Raw genomic sequence first — 17164 nt, 5'->3', positions numbered from 1 at the left:
ATTGAAATACATACTTGTGTACACATGCATATAAACACACATGGTGTGGAGGCATCAGACAAGGTCATTGGTACCTTTGGAAATAATTTCTTAATTTGAAGTTTGAGAATTAAAGGAAGAGTATTTAGAATTTTTCTGCCTTTCTTGAACAAACTGTTATTTTAAAGAAACGAGGTAGCCCAAGTTCAAATATTTTATTTATTTTTTTAAAAAGTTCTCTTATTTAAAGAAAAATTCACTTCAAGTATTCCACTTGGGATATTCATAAATATTTTAATTATAATGCCTCCAAAATAGGCCTGAGTTGGTCTTTTCTTAAGAAATCAGGTTCAAGTTAATGCACTATGGTATCTTGTCTGTCTTTTAGATATTATACGCTGCTGTTGGACATTTGAACATTTCACACATTGCTGGTATAAATATATGTGGCCTTTCTGGAAAGCAGTTTGACAGTGTGTATCCAAAAAAACTGTTAGATGTATATATTCTGTTTTAGCAAGTAACTTCTAGGAATTATTCTTGGGAATGCTAAACATGAAGGTTCTAACTTAACCAGCAGTTGTTTTTGAGGGCTGGGCCCTGAACTTGCCTGGTTCTTTGCTTGCTTTGGTATCTGGCACTGTATGCAAAGATTTAGCTAAGAACGTGGTACTCCTGTAATTTTTCAAAGTATCTAAACTCCAGAAACAGCCTGAAGGTTCAGCATTAGATTTGAATATATTCAAAAAGTAGGGCTGGTGAAATAACTCATCAAATCAGACTTGCTCCCAAGTCTGAGGATCTGAGTTTGATCCTTGGAACTCACATGGTACAGAGAAACAACTCCCACAAATGTTCTTCTGACCTCCATGTGCACACCATAGCATGCATACCCACACATACTTATTACATACATTAATACAAAATAAATCAATGTAAAAAATACTGGAGAAGTCTATTTTGTAAGTTATTCTTTTGCTTAAAAATATATAGGCACCCACTGATCAGCAGAAAAAGAGCTGGACAAATATATGCTCAAATGTTTTACCTATGAGTAAATAGCAGCATGACTGATTTTTTAGTTTATTCTCTGTTCACCCAACTGTAATTTCTTTGAAGGATTTATTGTTATGCTTGTTTGTTTTTCTGTTTGTTTTTATGTCTGTTTGAGGCAGGGTTTCACTATTTAACCTTCAATAGCCTAGAACTTGCTATGTAAATCAGGCTGGCTTGAACTCTGAGATTCATCTGCTTCTTCCTCCCAAGTCCTGAGATTAAATGTATGTATAATCACACCTAGCAACAACTAGGTTGTTATTAAATTTCTTCATTTTAACCCATAATAATGTAATTCTTACCAAATTCTTAAGGAATAAAAAATATATACCAGGATCTTAAAGATAATTTCTTTGATGTCGGGTGGTGGTGGTACACTCCTCTGATCCCAGCACTCAGGAGGCAGAGGCAGGTGGATATCTGTGAGTTTGAAGCCAGTCTGATCTACAGGGTGAGTTCCAGGCTAGCTAGGGACACACCGGAAAACCCTGCCTCATAAAACAAAACAAAACAAAAAAACAAACAAGCAAAAAAGATAATTTCGTCATATTTTGTGATGTAAATTGACATCTCTTCTGTAAAACTATTTTAATTTTTGACATCTCAAAGACTAGACAGGGGTCACCAGAATGTACATTTAATGTTACTTAACTCCACATCCTTAGGAAATAGTAATGTCTCAAAAAAGTTGTGCCATGGGGATGTGGTTACACATCCTTATAATCACAGCAGAGCACCAGGGAGATCAGGACAGTAGGAACTATTGCAAGTACAAGGCCAGCCTGAACTGCAAAGTGAGCTTAAGGCTAGCTTGGGCTCCATAGTGAGGCTTTGTCTCAAAAAAATAATTACATCTGAATAAGGAGGATGGGTTTGATTTACTGAACCTTGGGCAAAGCTTGCTATTGGTCTAGATAAAGTGACAGATGTTGACATTGTAGATGGTCTTTTCCTTTGTGCCTCTTAGCCAGAGCAGCTGATCCCTCACATCAGAGCTATTTCTTCTACCCATAGATGCACCATACAGAGACACTGATAGGTTTTATAGTTGGTAAAAGTGAGGACATTCTTTGTCCTCTAAGAGTGGTGTGTTGCATTAATAGTAGGAACGCCAGTCCTAACATAGCCATGTGCACGCACACCTGCATGGCACTGCATGACAGCATCACCCAGAAGAGTCAGATACTCACTATGCAGATGCAGATCTGGACTTGCATTTCCTTAGCAGTTTATAAGGTCATGATTTCGAATGGTGATTGTGGGTTGCAAAGCAACATGCTTATGTACGTTAAGGACTGCACATTTTACAATTTCTCATTTTCAGGATGAAGACATGAGCAGCTGAATACTGGCAGTATCAAATGAGTTCATATTTTTCTATCATCTCTTCTTTTGTAGAAACCTATCTAAGCCTATAGCTGTGCAGTATAAAGAGAAAGAAGACCGCTATGTTGACACATACAAGGTAGCTTTGGTTTCCATTAAATTCTTTGATACATGAAAAATGGAGCTATATGAACCTACTTTTTAAAGTTTGTCGTAGATATTTTTCTGTGTTTTTATTTTCTTTTACTTTTAGAACTAGAAATTATATGAACTGAAAATCATTTTTGTCTTAGTTCTATGGAAACACCTTCCAAGAATGGAAAAAAAGTATATTCTCATTTTGTTTGGCATAGTTTGAAAGCTTTTAATCCCTTGTGTTTTCTTTTTTTTTTCTTTTGGTTTTTCGAAACAGGGTTTCCCAGTAGCTTTGGAGCCTGGCCTGGAACTAGCTCTTGTAGACCAGGATGGTCTCAAACTCAGAGATCCGCCTGCCTCTGCCTCCCAAGTGCTGGGATTAAAGGTGTGCGCCACCACCGCCTGGCTGTCCCTTGTATTTTCAAATGCATAAAAATTATATTTCTTATAAATATCACAGATTTCCAGCAATACAACTATACATTGCCTCTGAGTATATAGAAATGTTGGTGTCTTTATAATAGTAATACATTAATATAATCATGCTAATTTGTTGTATATTAAATACTGATATATTTATTTCTACTCTAAACACTAGACATATTCAGAAAATTAATTCATTTTAGGTAGGAGTTAAATTACCTATTTAAATAGAAAGGAGTTACCCATATTGATAATTTAATATTAATGAAATTCAACCGGAAACTTACAAAACTGGCTTACCGCATAGTATATTCTTCATAATAGTGTAATGATAGGAGCAGCAGAAGCAGTTTTCTCATATTCCCATATTATTCATGTCCCAATTCCAGAGATGTCCTTCTAAGTACCTGAAATTCACCATTTGATTTTCTGCAGTTGAAAATATGACAGTCTGTGGGAGTCAAGACTTTACTTGAAAATTTACAACTTCCAACTCTGCTATCAGGCAGACAGAGCTACAAAGATGGGTGGCTGAGCTGCCTCCTTGGTGGTGAGGAGAGTTGGAGATGGGAGAGATCATCGTTTTCTTTTTATGTGTATATGCTCTGCAAAACCACCACACACCACTGTGTTAACCGTGGTGATGGATGCCATCTTACTACATTTCAATTCCTAGAGAAGCACTCAGAATATATCAGTGGTGGTGGGATCAGCCCTCCGTTTTTGAGCTCCCCAGGTTGATATTTGGAGCTGGTAATTAGGAGTGAGAATGCAAAGCAGGTGTGTTCTTGAGGGACTAGGAGAGGAGGCAGAGAGAGAGAACTGGGTGGTTCTCATTTGGCCAGGGGTCAGTAGGAGACTCCTAGAGCTCAAAATGGCTGTGGGCTGTGGACATGATTGGGAAGACAAGAATAGTGTTGAAGAGGTGGAGGAGAATGAAAGAGAAAACTCGTCATGTTTGGTGCACACAATTGTGAATTCTCCTGGTCCTTGTTCTGTAGTACTTGGAGGAAGAGTATCGCAAAGGAGCCCGAGAAGACGACCCCATGCCTCCTGTGCAACCCTACCACTATGGCTCCCACTACTCCAACAGCGGCACCGTGCTCCACTTCCTGGTCAGGATGCCTCCTTTTACTAAAATGTTTCTAGCCTATCAAGGTAAGGATATCTTTTGTAACTACCAAAACTCATGTTATATCACTAAAATAACAACAGCAAAAAACTTAACTAGCGTCTTGAAAATTTGTACTAACCAAGCCCAGGAAAAAGAATTCTACTTAACAAGTCACTAAAATCCTCCTTTTAAAAATGGTAGTCAAATCTTCTTGCTCTTGTCTGAGATCATATCTAACTTTGTAGAAATGTATTGACTTTTTAAAAATTAAGCTCTAAATCACAAACTGCAAAATTTACCAGTTAAATTATATTCAAATAAATTTTATTTCATTTAATTATTTTGGGGGGGGTATTTTTTAGATTTTGGTTTGGTTTGGTTTTTTGAGGCATGCTTTTTTATGTGTAACCCTGACTGTCCTGGAACTTGCTCTGTAGACCAGGCTAGCCTCGAACTCAGTGAACTGCCTGCCTCTGCTTCCTGAGTGATAAGATTAAAGGTGTGTTCCACAACACCCAGCTCAACTCTTTTTTAAAGACTTGTACTTCAATAATAATTTCAAGTACAACGGTTTTGCAGCTTATGTAATTTTTTTATAAAAATCTTTTATAGGAAACTATTGTTATTATTTATGAAAACTAGCTAATAAAGAACACACTGGCATCATCACTATAGAAAAGCTTCCTAGTAATCTAGCTCAGCCCTTTGCATGAGAGCCTGAAGAAGACCGAGGGATTCACTGTGTACCAATGGGGCAAACTCACCGTGCTATACAGTGAGAACTGAGGTATTGGCTCTGTAATTGTCCCTCAAGATATCTGTTTAGGAAACCGTTGTCCATTCAGTTTGTCCTACCCTTCTTGGACTTCTTTGTCTTTTATTCTTAAAACAAATTCTTAGAGGAATGAATTTGTATTCCCTATGCTTAGTCTATGAATGGGGCTTTTAATATTGGCCCTGTATTTGCATGGGCCAGTGTGAGTGTACCTGCAGAAGCCAGAGGAGAACATCAGGTATCCTGCTTTGTTACCCTGTACCTTATTCTTTTTTTTTAAATACTTATTTATTTATTATGTATACAATGTTCTGTCTGTGTGTATGTCTGAAAGTCAGAAGAGGGCACCAGACCTCATTACAGATGGTTGAGCCACCATGTGGTTGCTGGGACTTGAACTCAGGACCTTTGGTAGAGCAGGCAATGCTCTTAACCACTGAGCCATCTCTCCAGCCCCCTCTACCTTATTCTTTTAAGAAAGGGTATCTCACTGAACCTAGAGTGAGTCTGGCAGCCAAAAAATCCCAGAGATACTTCTTTTTCTCCCGGGTCCTACAGCACTGAGTAACAAACACACATGTGACCACTCTGGGGTTTTTTACGTGGGTACTGGAATCCAAACTCAGGTCCTCAGTGCTTGTGCTGTAAGGGCTCCTACCCATGGAGCCGTTGCTCTAGTTTGTCATGTCCCGTTCTTCCTCTCAGTCTTGCTTTCCCTTAACCACTTATCCCTAGTTAACTTGATCTCAGGTTGAGAGTGTGTCTGGTACAAGGGATTCCCATATCCAAGTGAGATCATTCAGAACTGATGTTTATACCACCCTTGCTAGTGGTGGATTCTAAGAGTGCCTTTGTTTGAAGATCTTTTTGAACATAAGAACATTCATTTGTGAATGTCATTTTGTTTTAAGAAAAGACAATAAAATAATATTTTAATGTAGTTTGAAACACTGCAGTACTAGTAACATCCCTACAACTCAAACCATTTCTTTCAGTGGAACCCAAAAATTTTATCAATATAAAATTTCCAGTCAGCCATCAATCTTTATTATATTGTTGTTATGAATATATTCATATAAAATATTAGGTTTTTCTTCATTAAGTAGGTACATTGTTGTTTTGAAGCCAAGTCTCATGTAGCCAAGGTCAGCCTTAAACTTACTATGTAGCTGAGATTAGCCTTGAATCCTGATCCTCCTGCCTATACCTCCCAAGTTCTGATATTACAGGAATGCACTTACATGTCTTGATCTTCACTGCATATTTATTCATAAATTATTTTCAAACCCTAACACTACCTTAATCCTCATTTACTTTCATTTCATTAGCATTTTGCTAGTTTTTGAATTTTTTTTAAACTAATGAGTTAGTCTAGGAATTCTCCACCATAGCACTATAGTTACTTTAAGTTACATAATTTTTTGTCTCAAGGGTTTCCCTGTGCATTGCAGGACATTTTAGCAGCATCCCTAGCTTCTACCAACCAGTGTTAGTGGTACATGACTCCTACGATGTATGACAATTAAAAATAGCTTTAGATATTGCCAAATAATAAAGGGGAAAGGCCCTACCCATTGAGAACCGCTGATCTCATATATGCATATTCTAGATTCTAGCAATTTTCAGTGGGATTGTTTTAACACTACAGAGTTGTACAACCGAAACAAAACCTATTGTATGTTACTCTTGTTACACAGTTGCTTAGTCTGAGCTCTATATGCCATGACTTCATGATGACCTGGCATTTCTTACTTTCTGAAAAAAAATTATAAATCTTACTTTTCCCCAGATTTGATTCAGTGGCCAGCCAGTGCTAACTGGCTCAGTATAGTAGATGGAAAGCGATAAAGATAATGAAAAATGTAGCTCAGCAGAGCAGGCAGACTTGGAGAAAGAAATGAGCTCATGCCTTTGAAACTGCTGTGCTTGGTGCCGAGATTAGTTTGTGACATTCTCAGCAAGAGGCTATGCTCAGATTCCAGCAAGTACAGAGGCACTTTAGACAATACAGCAGAGTCCCTAAGAACCATGCACACAGCTGCTTTTCTCTAACTGGCCTTTGCAGTCACTTAATGTTCCAGGCCTGTGATTGGGAGACTAGCAATTGTTCACAGAAAAGATACAGGGACAAAATTCAATTCTTTGTCATTAATAGTCTATTCTAGAAAAAAATGAACAGGAGTGAGTACACTCAGTTTTATATCAATTGATAAAAATTTTAGTTAATGCTCAAGTGCAGAGTTGGTGCATCTGAAAAGCAGTGTCAGTATCGCATGTTTTCTCTCTGTGAAGAATTTAGAATATGTGTGTCTGCGTGTGTGGTATAGAAGTAGAAGGGACTATGTAAGGGGAGGAAGTGTTCTGAAGGGAAGGAGAGGAGAACAAGGTAATAAATAGCAGGTTGTCTTTTACATGCAGAGTCTAATGTATCAACACACACAGACAACCTAAAAATAGAAGAGGGACGATCTGCAGGGGACCATGAGGGTGGGCAGCAATGGGAATGAGGAAGGAACGGAGGGGGATGATAGGAGAGCCAAATACAAGAAAATTACAATGAAATGCTGTATGAAAAATGTCATAATGAAACATTATTTTGTACTCTAAAAAGTTGAATGTTAGAAAGCAGTGACCCCACTCTTTTAAAAAAAAAGGAAAAAAATCTTAGTCTTGATAAAGAAAAGAGGCATGTACCAAACTTTACACTCCACCTCCCTCTTCGTCTTCCTCTCCTCTCCCTTCCACCCCAACTCCCCCTCCTCCCCACCATGTGTGTGTGTTCAGGAGCGTGCATGTATGGGCCTGCTTGTGGAGGCCGCAGATCACCAACAGGTGTCTTCCTCAAATTTTCCCATTTGAACCTAGAACTCATCAACTCAGCTAACCTGTGTGACCGGTGAACTCCAGGAATCTCTGTGTGTTGCCCACACATTGACCACCCCAAGCTGGAGTTACAGAAATACATCATCCCACCTGGTTTTACATGCATGCTCGAATCACACTTCTGTCCTTATGCTTTTGTATTACTTTGCCACCAGTCATCTCCGCAACCCATAATTTCCCCTTCTTTAAAATTATGCATTCACTTTAATAAAGAAATCATTTTTGTGCATCCATTATGTGCTGGGTGTACGGGGCCCTAGTCTCCTGATTTTGTGAAAGTTTCATTCTAACTAGGTAGGAAGATAGTAGCCGTTTAACCAAATAAATGATAGAGGTTCTTCTGTTTAGAAGAGATGAAACCATAATACAGTCGAAAACAATGTCATTTCAAGAATTTGAATAATATTTTAAATAAACCAAAGGACCATTTCTTCAATCACTTTTGAAGCAACAAAAATTATGGAAAGCTTCAAATGGAATACAGACTTTTCGTTTTTATTATTGGAATTTCTTTTTAGATCAAAGTTTCGACATTCCAGACAGAACTTTTCATTCTACAAACACAACTTGGCGCCTCTCGTCGTTTGAATCTATGACTGATGTGAAGGAGCTGATTCCAGAGTTTTTCTATCTTCCTGAGTTCCTAGTGAACCGTGAAGGTACAGCAGATCATTTCTCACAGAGTTTGGAGGGTATGCGGTGGGGTTATCATTGTCCAGAAGTAAAAGTAGCCTTTTTAGGACTTGAAATTTGAATTTTATTTTCAGGTGAGATTGAGGATTTCTGATGTTTTTAAAGACTGACTACTGCCAGCTCTGGGTTCCTTATCCCAACAGGCTACATTTGGAGAACTGTGTTGTTGATGTTGTTTTGTTGCTGCTGCTGCTGCTATTTTGGGATGTTAGGTTTGGTATGGTGTGGATTTTTTGTTGTTTTTGTTTTTTGTTTGGTTTTTCAAGATAGGGTTTCTTTGAGTAGCCCTTGCTGTTCTGGAGGCAGAGGCAAGTAGATCTCTGAGTTTGAGGCCAGCCTGGTCTACAGAGCAAGTTCCAGGACAGCCAGGGCTACACAAAGAAACTGTCTCAAAAAACAAAACAAAACAAAAACTTTTTAGTCAGTGAGTTATATTTTTTGTTGGGCCAAGAATGCTGAATAGAAAGGAAGTCAGAACAGGCCTCTACCATTGCCCATAAAATCACTATACTGTGATAACTCATTTCAAGGTGGTGTCTATTCTGTAATGGGTTTCTAAACTACAGAATATTAATATTTATTAAATATATAGTTCTCAGTTTATGAAAATACCAACAATTTAGAAATGCGTATACAAATCTTTAATTTGATTTTAACCAAGTTTATAATTAAATAGGTATTTAAGCACTTTCTGTGTTTGAAGTAGGGTGAGTATGGTACTGGAATTTATGGGCACTGATTTTTCTGCTTTTTTGTCATCCTGTTACAAGTGGACAAAGGGTAAAGTTGAAAGTCCCAGTTTGAATTGGCTTAGTGTCTGTCCTGTTCCTGTTGGTACAGAAAGAAGTAGATGAGCAGTGATTCCTACCTTAGCGCAGCAGTTCATCTTGTTGCTGCCGTCGGGGTTGTAGTGCACCGTCATCTGTTTGCCAGAGCTCTTACAGTCTGTGAGCTGAATAACAAGCCTTGTCTATTAATCTTCCTCAGGTTTTGACTTTGGTGTGCGTCAGAATGGTGAACGGGTTAACCACGTCAACCTTCCTCCGTGGGCGCGCAATGATCCTCGGCTGTTCATCCTCATTCACCGGCAGGCCCTAGAATCTGACCACGTATCCCAAAACATATGTCACTGGATTGACTTGGTGTTTGGCTACAAGCAAAAGGGAAAGGCTTCTGTGCAAGCCATCAATGTTTTCCATCCTGCTGTAAGTGACTCTTCAAAGAATCTGCACTCATTTAAGTTAGAACCTCAGTATTTTAAGGTTGCCTGTTAAGCTGTTTCTTTAAAATACCCAAGTCATCAAAGAGGCAATTACACTAAGCTGTTACTACTATTACGGAAGGTTTTTCAGATTTTATATTTTATCTCTTTAAAAGTGTCTTAGATGCTGTAGTTGGGATTCTCCAAAACCACCCTCATATTCAGTGACTTACTAAATAAATATGTGGACTCAGTTTGTAGCTGACTGTGACAATGAAGGATGCAAAGCATAACTTAGCAAAGGAAAGAAGCCGTGAACAGAGTCTGGGTGAAGCAGGCACACACCCCTGACTCCCCCACTACACCACAGAGCATGCTTGCTCTCCAGGCGCTTTGGTGACACATGTGAAGTGGTTTCTGTCAGGGAAGCTGTCTAGCGATTCAGAGTTCTGTATCTCCTTGGGAATGGTCACTTAGAAACCATCTGCCTGCTATGTGCTGAAATGCCAGACCCAGAAGGAATAAGAGTGTTGAACGTGAACCTCATTGTCTGCATGGTGTAGGCAGAGTGAGCTATACTCGTCACTTAGGAAATCATGGGAAGACTCGTGAAATCCCAGCTCCCAGACACCAGCCAAGGAGGCAGCAGAGCTGGCCAAGGAAAGTGGCCAGTTGCTGTGTTAGCTCTTTTCCACATACTTCTCCGGGTGCCCGTTATGAAAAGCATTGTTTTTCTTCATAACAGAAACAGTACGTTTGCCTTATTAGAGAATATGTAAAATGTGATTCCTCTGCTTTTAGCATTTAGAAATTTTACATTTTACAGTGTCTCTAATAGAGGATATTTTTGGAAAAGAAAGCACATTTCCTAAAAAGGAAAGCATTATCATTTATCAAGACCACCTTCAACGATTTTTCTATACTTACATATTATTCCAGTAATTTAATATTAGCCATGTTTTTTAATCTTTTTCTCTCCTGAATAATAAGGTATTAACTGTATTTAAGTCATGAGGTTCTCTATGATTGTAATGGCCACTACTATCCCTATTTAAGACAGCTTCTAATTCCCAAGAGTAGAGTTGCTAATTTCCACAGGTACTAGTTTATGTTTCCTTGTAGACTTAGGAAACACTTGTTATGCTAGGCTCCCAGGGCACAGAGTTAACTAGGCTGAGTAGAAGTAACAGGGAGAAAGGTGGGTTGGGTAGGTTTCTGCGTGTGTTAGGAAAAATCCCAGTGAAATGGATGAAAGGTCATGTCTGAAGGACTAGGAGGTGAAATGGCAGAACACAAAGACTGTCCTGACTCTACATGCTCCTACTCAGTGCAGACCAACAGATCATCTCTTATCCACTATGTGACACCTGGCTGCCCAGATTTCCACTTAGCAAGGTAAATTGATTAACTGTGGGCTTGCTCTGTAGTGGTGTCTGTGTAGATGATACAGATCTGAAAGTATTTGTAACAAATACAGCTAAGTGTATACTCCAAGTATTCTATGTCTGAGCTTGTTTATACCAGAAATCCATGCCCAAAGGGTGGTCCAAAAATAAAATTTTCATTTTAGTCCATTGTTCTCTGTAATTACTTTGGATACCTCCAAGGAAGCCTTAGAAAGGAGAATAAAACGGTTTTTTAGTGGCTCTAAAAGAAGATTTTTATGAAGAGAGCACTTTTTTTTACAAAAGGAAAATGTTATCATTTGATTCACAAATAAGAGTGTAATTTATCAAAAAATAAAGTAATAAATAGAGGAGGAAAAATATTTCTTCTATCCATCTTAGGTTCCTTGTTGGGTACTCCAACAAAACAGAGATTAGCAAGAAAAAAAACACAAAGACTGACCTGATACAAACTTGTTTAACACCAGAGTCCCTAAGAAAGGACATCCCCAACGAGTGCTGAGAGCTGAGATCTTATACTAAAGCTGATGGGAGCCCAGCATTCTGAGTGTGTGACACAAAGCAGTGTGAGTCAAGCAGGTGAACGGCAAATAGGGAAGCCTCTGGCTATGTCCTCTGCGTGTGCCGTCATCATTCTCCGGATGTGAGGCTGCTCCTTTTCTCCATGGAGGGACACGTGCTGCTCCTGACTTGCTTCAGGAAATGGGCTAGAAGCCCTCTCTCGGTTTTATGAGCAGCTTCAGGGAAAGGACAGAGTCCTTCTCACATTCATTCTTCAGCTCAAAATGCTCCATACGTCTAGTCACCGTGTTCTGAGGTAGTGTGATGCGGGCCATCAAGTATGAAATAAAGGCAAAGACCTGGGTATAATTTTTGAGCTACTTTCATAGTTGACCCTGAAATACAACATTTAGAGCGATCATGAACTTAAACATTAACCTCAGTATACCCTCTTCTGTGCACATTATTTTACATCATCTTTTCAGTAATTCTGATTTAAAATGTACCTAGAAACTGAAATATACAAGGTAACTCATCTAACTGAAATGTTTTTCACGAAGTCTTTGAGACCAGTAGTCTAAGTTGAGTAACCATGAAGGTTATTTAACTTCTGAAGTGCCATGGAAATTTCATTTTGAAACTTGTACGAATGCCATATTCGTGTGTGAAGATTGCTGTAATTGATTAGATACTAAGTCCTGGACTGTTCACAGGGATAGATGTACAGCACTAATGACCAATAGCTTTAGAACAGCGAAGTTCCAGGGTACATAGGACAGACTCTCAGAGGTACAATGCCAATCAGGAACATGCAATTTCCGTTACTCACCTGGAACCTTCCTTGGTGGTTTTTTATATTCACTGCTGGTTTCCATTATGGACTCACTTATCTACATTACAGTATAACTTTTGCATTTTCCCATGTATTACTTTGGACATGCAGTTTCTTCTATAATTTATTTGGTATCTTCTATTACATTTTTGGGCCTTAAATTTGAAATGTTTTATAAACATACCTAATTAATCCCAGTTAGACAGGATGTATTTACTTTGTTCACATATTAAGAAATATTTGTTATTACTGTCTGATCCTAGTAAGACCAATACAGATAAGTTAATTTGATCAAAAACATTTTTAAATAGTTTGCATCAAAATAGAGTACCATTCCCTAAAACATGAAGCAGATTGTTTTCTTTCCAGCATCATGACAAACTCCAATATCACCCTGCTGATGCCTTGTTTTTTGACGGTTTCCTCTGCAGACATACTTTGGAATGGATGTGTCTGCAGTTGAAGATCCAGTGCAGAGACGAGCTTTGGAAACCATGATAAAAACCTATGGGCAAACCCCTCGTCAGTTGTTCCACACAGCCCATGCCAGCCGACCTGGAGCCAAGCTCAACATCGAAGGAGAGCTTCCAGCAGCTGTTGGCTTGTTGGTACAGTTTGCTTTCAGAGAGACCCGAGAACCAATCAAGGAAATCACTTATCCGGTACGTTATTTTGATTTCAGCAAATTTCAGCAAAACTTGGTTGGACTCCTCCCATGCCCCTCACTTAGCATGGGCGTGCCGACATGAATAGTGTGGTCCTAGCCTACAGATAAGCACCAGCAGTGCAAGGCGGCAGGGGCAGTAGAGCAGGGGTCTGCGTGCAGTGGATGCTGCACCAGTGACATGGGGAGTATGCTATGCACGCCCAGGGAAAAGAAGTATTTGGGGGCAGACAGAAATTGTTTTCAGGGAGCACAGAAGGGTTATTAGTAGGGAAAGCCTCACCAAGTAGACTTCTAAATAGGATTGTACAAATAAAAGGAGCCAGCTGGTAACTGTGGAAATGGCACAGCTGGGCCTAGTCGCCATCTTTAACCAAAAGCACTAACCAGAAGTACCTCCCCAGATAGTAGTAATGGGAAGTTTTGTCTCTAAAAAGAAGAACTAGGCATAATTTTCCTTTGTAATGGAAAGCTGAAGCAAGCAGGCCTTAAAAGGAAAAGCAATTTTAGCCTTCATTTAAGTTCTTCATATAAAAGTAGCATAAGGTACTAGAACTTAAACTGTAGAATGTTGCAAAGTGCTTGTAGGAGGAAGCCACTGAGAATAAAAGGGAGGGAAGAGGCTTTGAACATAAACCAAGCAGTCTGCTCAACTACATGAATCGGTGGTCCACCGTCAGTAAAGAATTTTCAGAGCTTGTTTTGATAATGTGTTGGTAAGGATATTGCTTAAATATCTTAGAAATATAGATATAAATTTTTCATGCTTATAGCTCAGATCTGTGAGTTTGGCATGTTAAATACAAACAGAAACCATTCAATTACTAGAGCCAGTCTAGTAATGAAATTTTGAATTTTCATTTTGTAGAAAGTTGGATTTTTACTTTGTTATTTTTAAAGGCTCATGAGTCTTTATCCATTACCAGAGTTGCTATTTTAAACTATAATATATTATTTTAGCATGTCAGCATAATATAACAGTATATTTCTGAAATTTAATAAATTACACTTAATTTACTGTGATACTTACTGCTAATTAATGAACGAGATGTTGGTTTTAGGGGTTTGATTGGATGATTTTGACCTCTTGAAACAGGGTCTCACTGTGTAGTCCAGACCAGCTTAGAGCTGGAGATCTGCAGAGTGCTGGGTTGCCTTTGTCTCCTAGTGCTTGATTCTAGGCCTGAACTGTGCTTGGTACTAATTAGCTATTTAAGGGTGATGTATGTAAAAGCACTAGGCAGTCTGTCTGCTGGCAGTAGGAGCATAATGCCAGCCTGCCTCGTTCCCATTGTAAGACCTTCACACTGACTGTTCCTCCATCCCATTTGGATGTCTCATTTCAGTAAAGCCTCTGTTCAGATCACCCCTCCTTCCCTGACCCCATGTCTAAATCAGAAGCTCCATTCTTCTCTGTCTTCTCCTCTCTGTTTTGCTTCATAACACTTTCACCCCTAACAAACATTTAAGTGTTTGTTTTGTCTGTCTCTCCATCCCTACCTGAATGCAACACCATTGGAAAAGGATGTGATTTGACTTGCTCATCACTGTGTCTGCAGGTTCTAGAGAAGTGCTTGGCACACAATGGGCGTTCACTATTTTACTAAATGAATGACTTCAGAGACAGATTATTTAGCGTTTGGCTTGCCATGTGCAGTGGCGTTAATGTCACAGTTTTTCTTTGCTTGAACAGTGGGACCTCCCACACAGTGCTGCACCATGGCCTTCAGGTGGCAGCTGCACAGCTCTGACATACAGCAGCAATGCTGTGCTGAAAAGGGTCCTCCATGCAACGCAGCTGCACGTGTGTGAACTTGCTCCTTGTAGACGTTACAGTCAGAGCTGCATGAGCAGCACCTAGGAAAGGCACTCTTTTCTCATGTCGCATAATATAAAACAGCCACGATACAATGCTTAGTGTTTGTTTGTAACTCAAAAATGGTTAGCTTTGTAAGTAACTCAAAATAGCTTAAACTCTGCAATTCATACGAGAAACATTTTCAGGCAAGGAATTATGAATGGTCAGTCTTAACCAGAGTCTGACACCTATTTTTACAGACTTCAGAGTAGACAGGCTGAATGAAGGCTTTAGAGAGAACTTGTTCTCAAGATACCCGTATTAGCCTCCCTCTTCCACAGGATCCACCCTGCCGCTCAGCCTTGCCAAAGGTGCCTGCTCTGCGACTCCTCCATGCCTTGTAACACTGCACTGCATATTACTTGGTCCCATAAGTGATCTAAGTAAGAAGAAACAGAGCACTGACTGACATGCTTTTTAAACATTGTGTGTAGGTCAACAATGCCTGTTTCTTCATTCAGATGGAAAAACGAGATAAAATACGCTGAAAATTATTTGATAGTGTTACAGAAATGACTGGAATTTGTTTAGTATATTGTTTTCATTAGGTTTGTGTAGCATTTACTCTGAAATTTTGAAATTAGAAAATAAATTTTTAAATGTCTAAAACAGAATCTATTAATAAGAGATGAATAGAGTTTAACAGTCAAAAAGAGAGTAGAAGAATAAAGTTGTTGGGAAAAACTCTGAGGACTGTTTTCTCCCCTTCCTGGATTTTCTTCTTGATAATTATTTTTGTTTAGATGGAGGAAGGATTTTGGTTCCTGTTCATGGCAGATGTGTGGCCGTCTTTACTAGTCTTCTCTCGCCTCTCTGTATTCATAGCCTGTTGCTCCTCAAGCCCATCTCTTCCTTTGTTTTTGTTGGACAACACTTTCTTCTCTGGGATTTACTAGCCCTCTCTGGAGCATTGAGTGCTCTAGCCTTCTCAATATACTCCATAATAAACCCTGAGCATCCTCTGAGAAACTGCAGTGGTCTAGACATGCATGAAGCAGGGGTATCCTAATTCCAAAGTTGTGGCTGAGTGAGCTCTTCAATGCTCATGTCTTCATTTCTGTCACCAGAAATTGACTGTGACTTGTCATCCTTCAAAGTCAATCCACTGATACTCCAACTTTAGGTATTTTAGCTAGCCTAAAAGAAATGTGTCTAGTAAAAATTTGTTTTCTTTGTTGAATTTCAAAATTGTTTGAATTAATAGCAGGCATTTTCATTCAAGCTAGGCCAGAGCCACAGAATAAAAATCAAATAAACACTTTTCTATATGGTAAACATGGTGAAATAAAATATTTAACACAATTCTTGCCCTCAAAGAGTTTATAATCTAATTATTTTCTTTTTAGAATTTATATTGTAATTATTAATCTACCACTTTTTATTTGAAAAAAATAATAAACCTGACTTTCCTTGGTTTTAGAGCCCTTTGTCATGGATAAAAGGCTTGAAGTGGGGCGAGTATGTAGGTTCCCCCAGTGCTCCAGTACCTGTGGTCTGCTTCAGCCAGCCCCATGGGGAAAGATTTGGTTCCCTCCAAGCACTGCCCACCAGAGCCATCTGTGGTTTATCCCGAAATTTCTGTCTTCTGATGACCTACAGCAAGGAGCAAGGTAAAGTGAACCACAGTGAGGATCAGTCTGGGCATTTTTTTTTTGAGATTTAACTGTCACCAGTTTACCTGTGCTGCTGCTCAAAATTGTTACTTTGTTTTTTGTTTGTTTGTTTCTTTATTGCTTTTTCAGACAGGATTTCTCTGTGTAGCCCTGGCTGTCCTGGAACTCACTTTGTTGACCAAGCTGGTCTCGAACTCAGATCCATTTCTCTCTACCTCCCAAGTGCTGCAATTGTGTTTACTTAATGCAGGCTAGACATTAAAATATAGTACATTAAAAAATGAAGGTTAAATGCACTGCCATTTAAAATAAAAGGAGTTTGAGGGAGTTGAGAACAAATGTCTGTACTCACAGGATGAAAACATTGTCAACCTGATAGAAATATGCACATTCGAGCTCTCCATCCGCAAGATGGACAGATGCATTAGCAGACAGATCCAGCGCCTCCTCAGATGCAACTGTGGGTTTACACATACAAATGGGAGTGATGAGTATAGAGAGATGCCCTGGAAAGCAGCTCTTCTGTTCCTACCTCCAGCTCAGAAGCATTGGAGTATGGAACAGCACTATGTGGTATGGGTCATTTCATAATTCAGAGTGTCACCCAGACCCTGGAGAACTGAGGACATCCCTCTGCTCTTCCTGCTAACATTCTCTAGTGTAGAGTCCCTCCTGCTTGGCCTAAGTGTGGACATGAATGGCTGA

At 39.2% G+C, this 17164-nt stretch overlaps 1 protein-coding gene across 6 annotated transcripts in view; it reads left to right on the top strand.

The window, feature by feature from the left end:
• The window catches only part of Lyst (lysosomal trafficking regulator), a 152838-nt gene that overhangs the window by 117623 nt on the left and 18051 nt on the right, over positions 1-17164 (top strand). For all 6 annotated transcript variants that reach the window (XM_075970201.1, XM_075970200.1, XM_075970199.1 and 3 more), the window contains 6 exons: positions 2434-2500; positions 3921-4077; positions 8210-8350; positions 9372-9589; positions 12756-12986; positions 16267-16456. In XM_075970201.1, the coding sequence (XP_075826316.1) occupies positions 2434-2500; positions 3921-4077; positions 8210-8350; positions 9372-9589; positions 12756-12986; positions 16267-16456 (1004 nt within the window). The remainder of the gene's footprint in view (positions 1-2433; positions 2501-3920; positions 4078-8209; positions 8351-9371; positions 9590-12755; positions 12987-16266; positions 16457-17164) is intronic.

Source organism: Microtus pennsylvanicus, chromosome 4, assembly GCF_037038515.1.
Source record: "Microtus pennsylvanicus isolate mMicPen1 chromosome 4, mMicPen1.hap1, whole genome shotgun sequence".
In the NCBI taxonomy this organism is placed as follows: domain Eukaryota; kingdom Metazoa; phylum Chordata; class Mammalia; order Rodentia; family Cricetidae; genus Microtus; species Microtus pennsylvanicus.
This window is presented reverse-complemented; position numbering and strand designations above follow the sequence as displayed.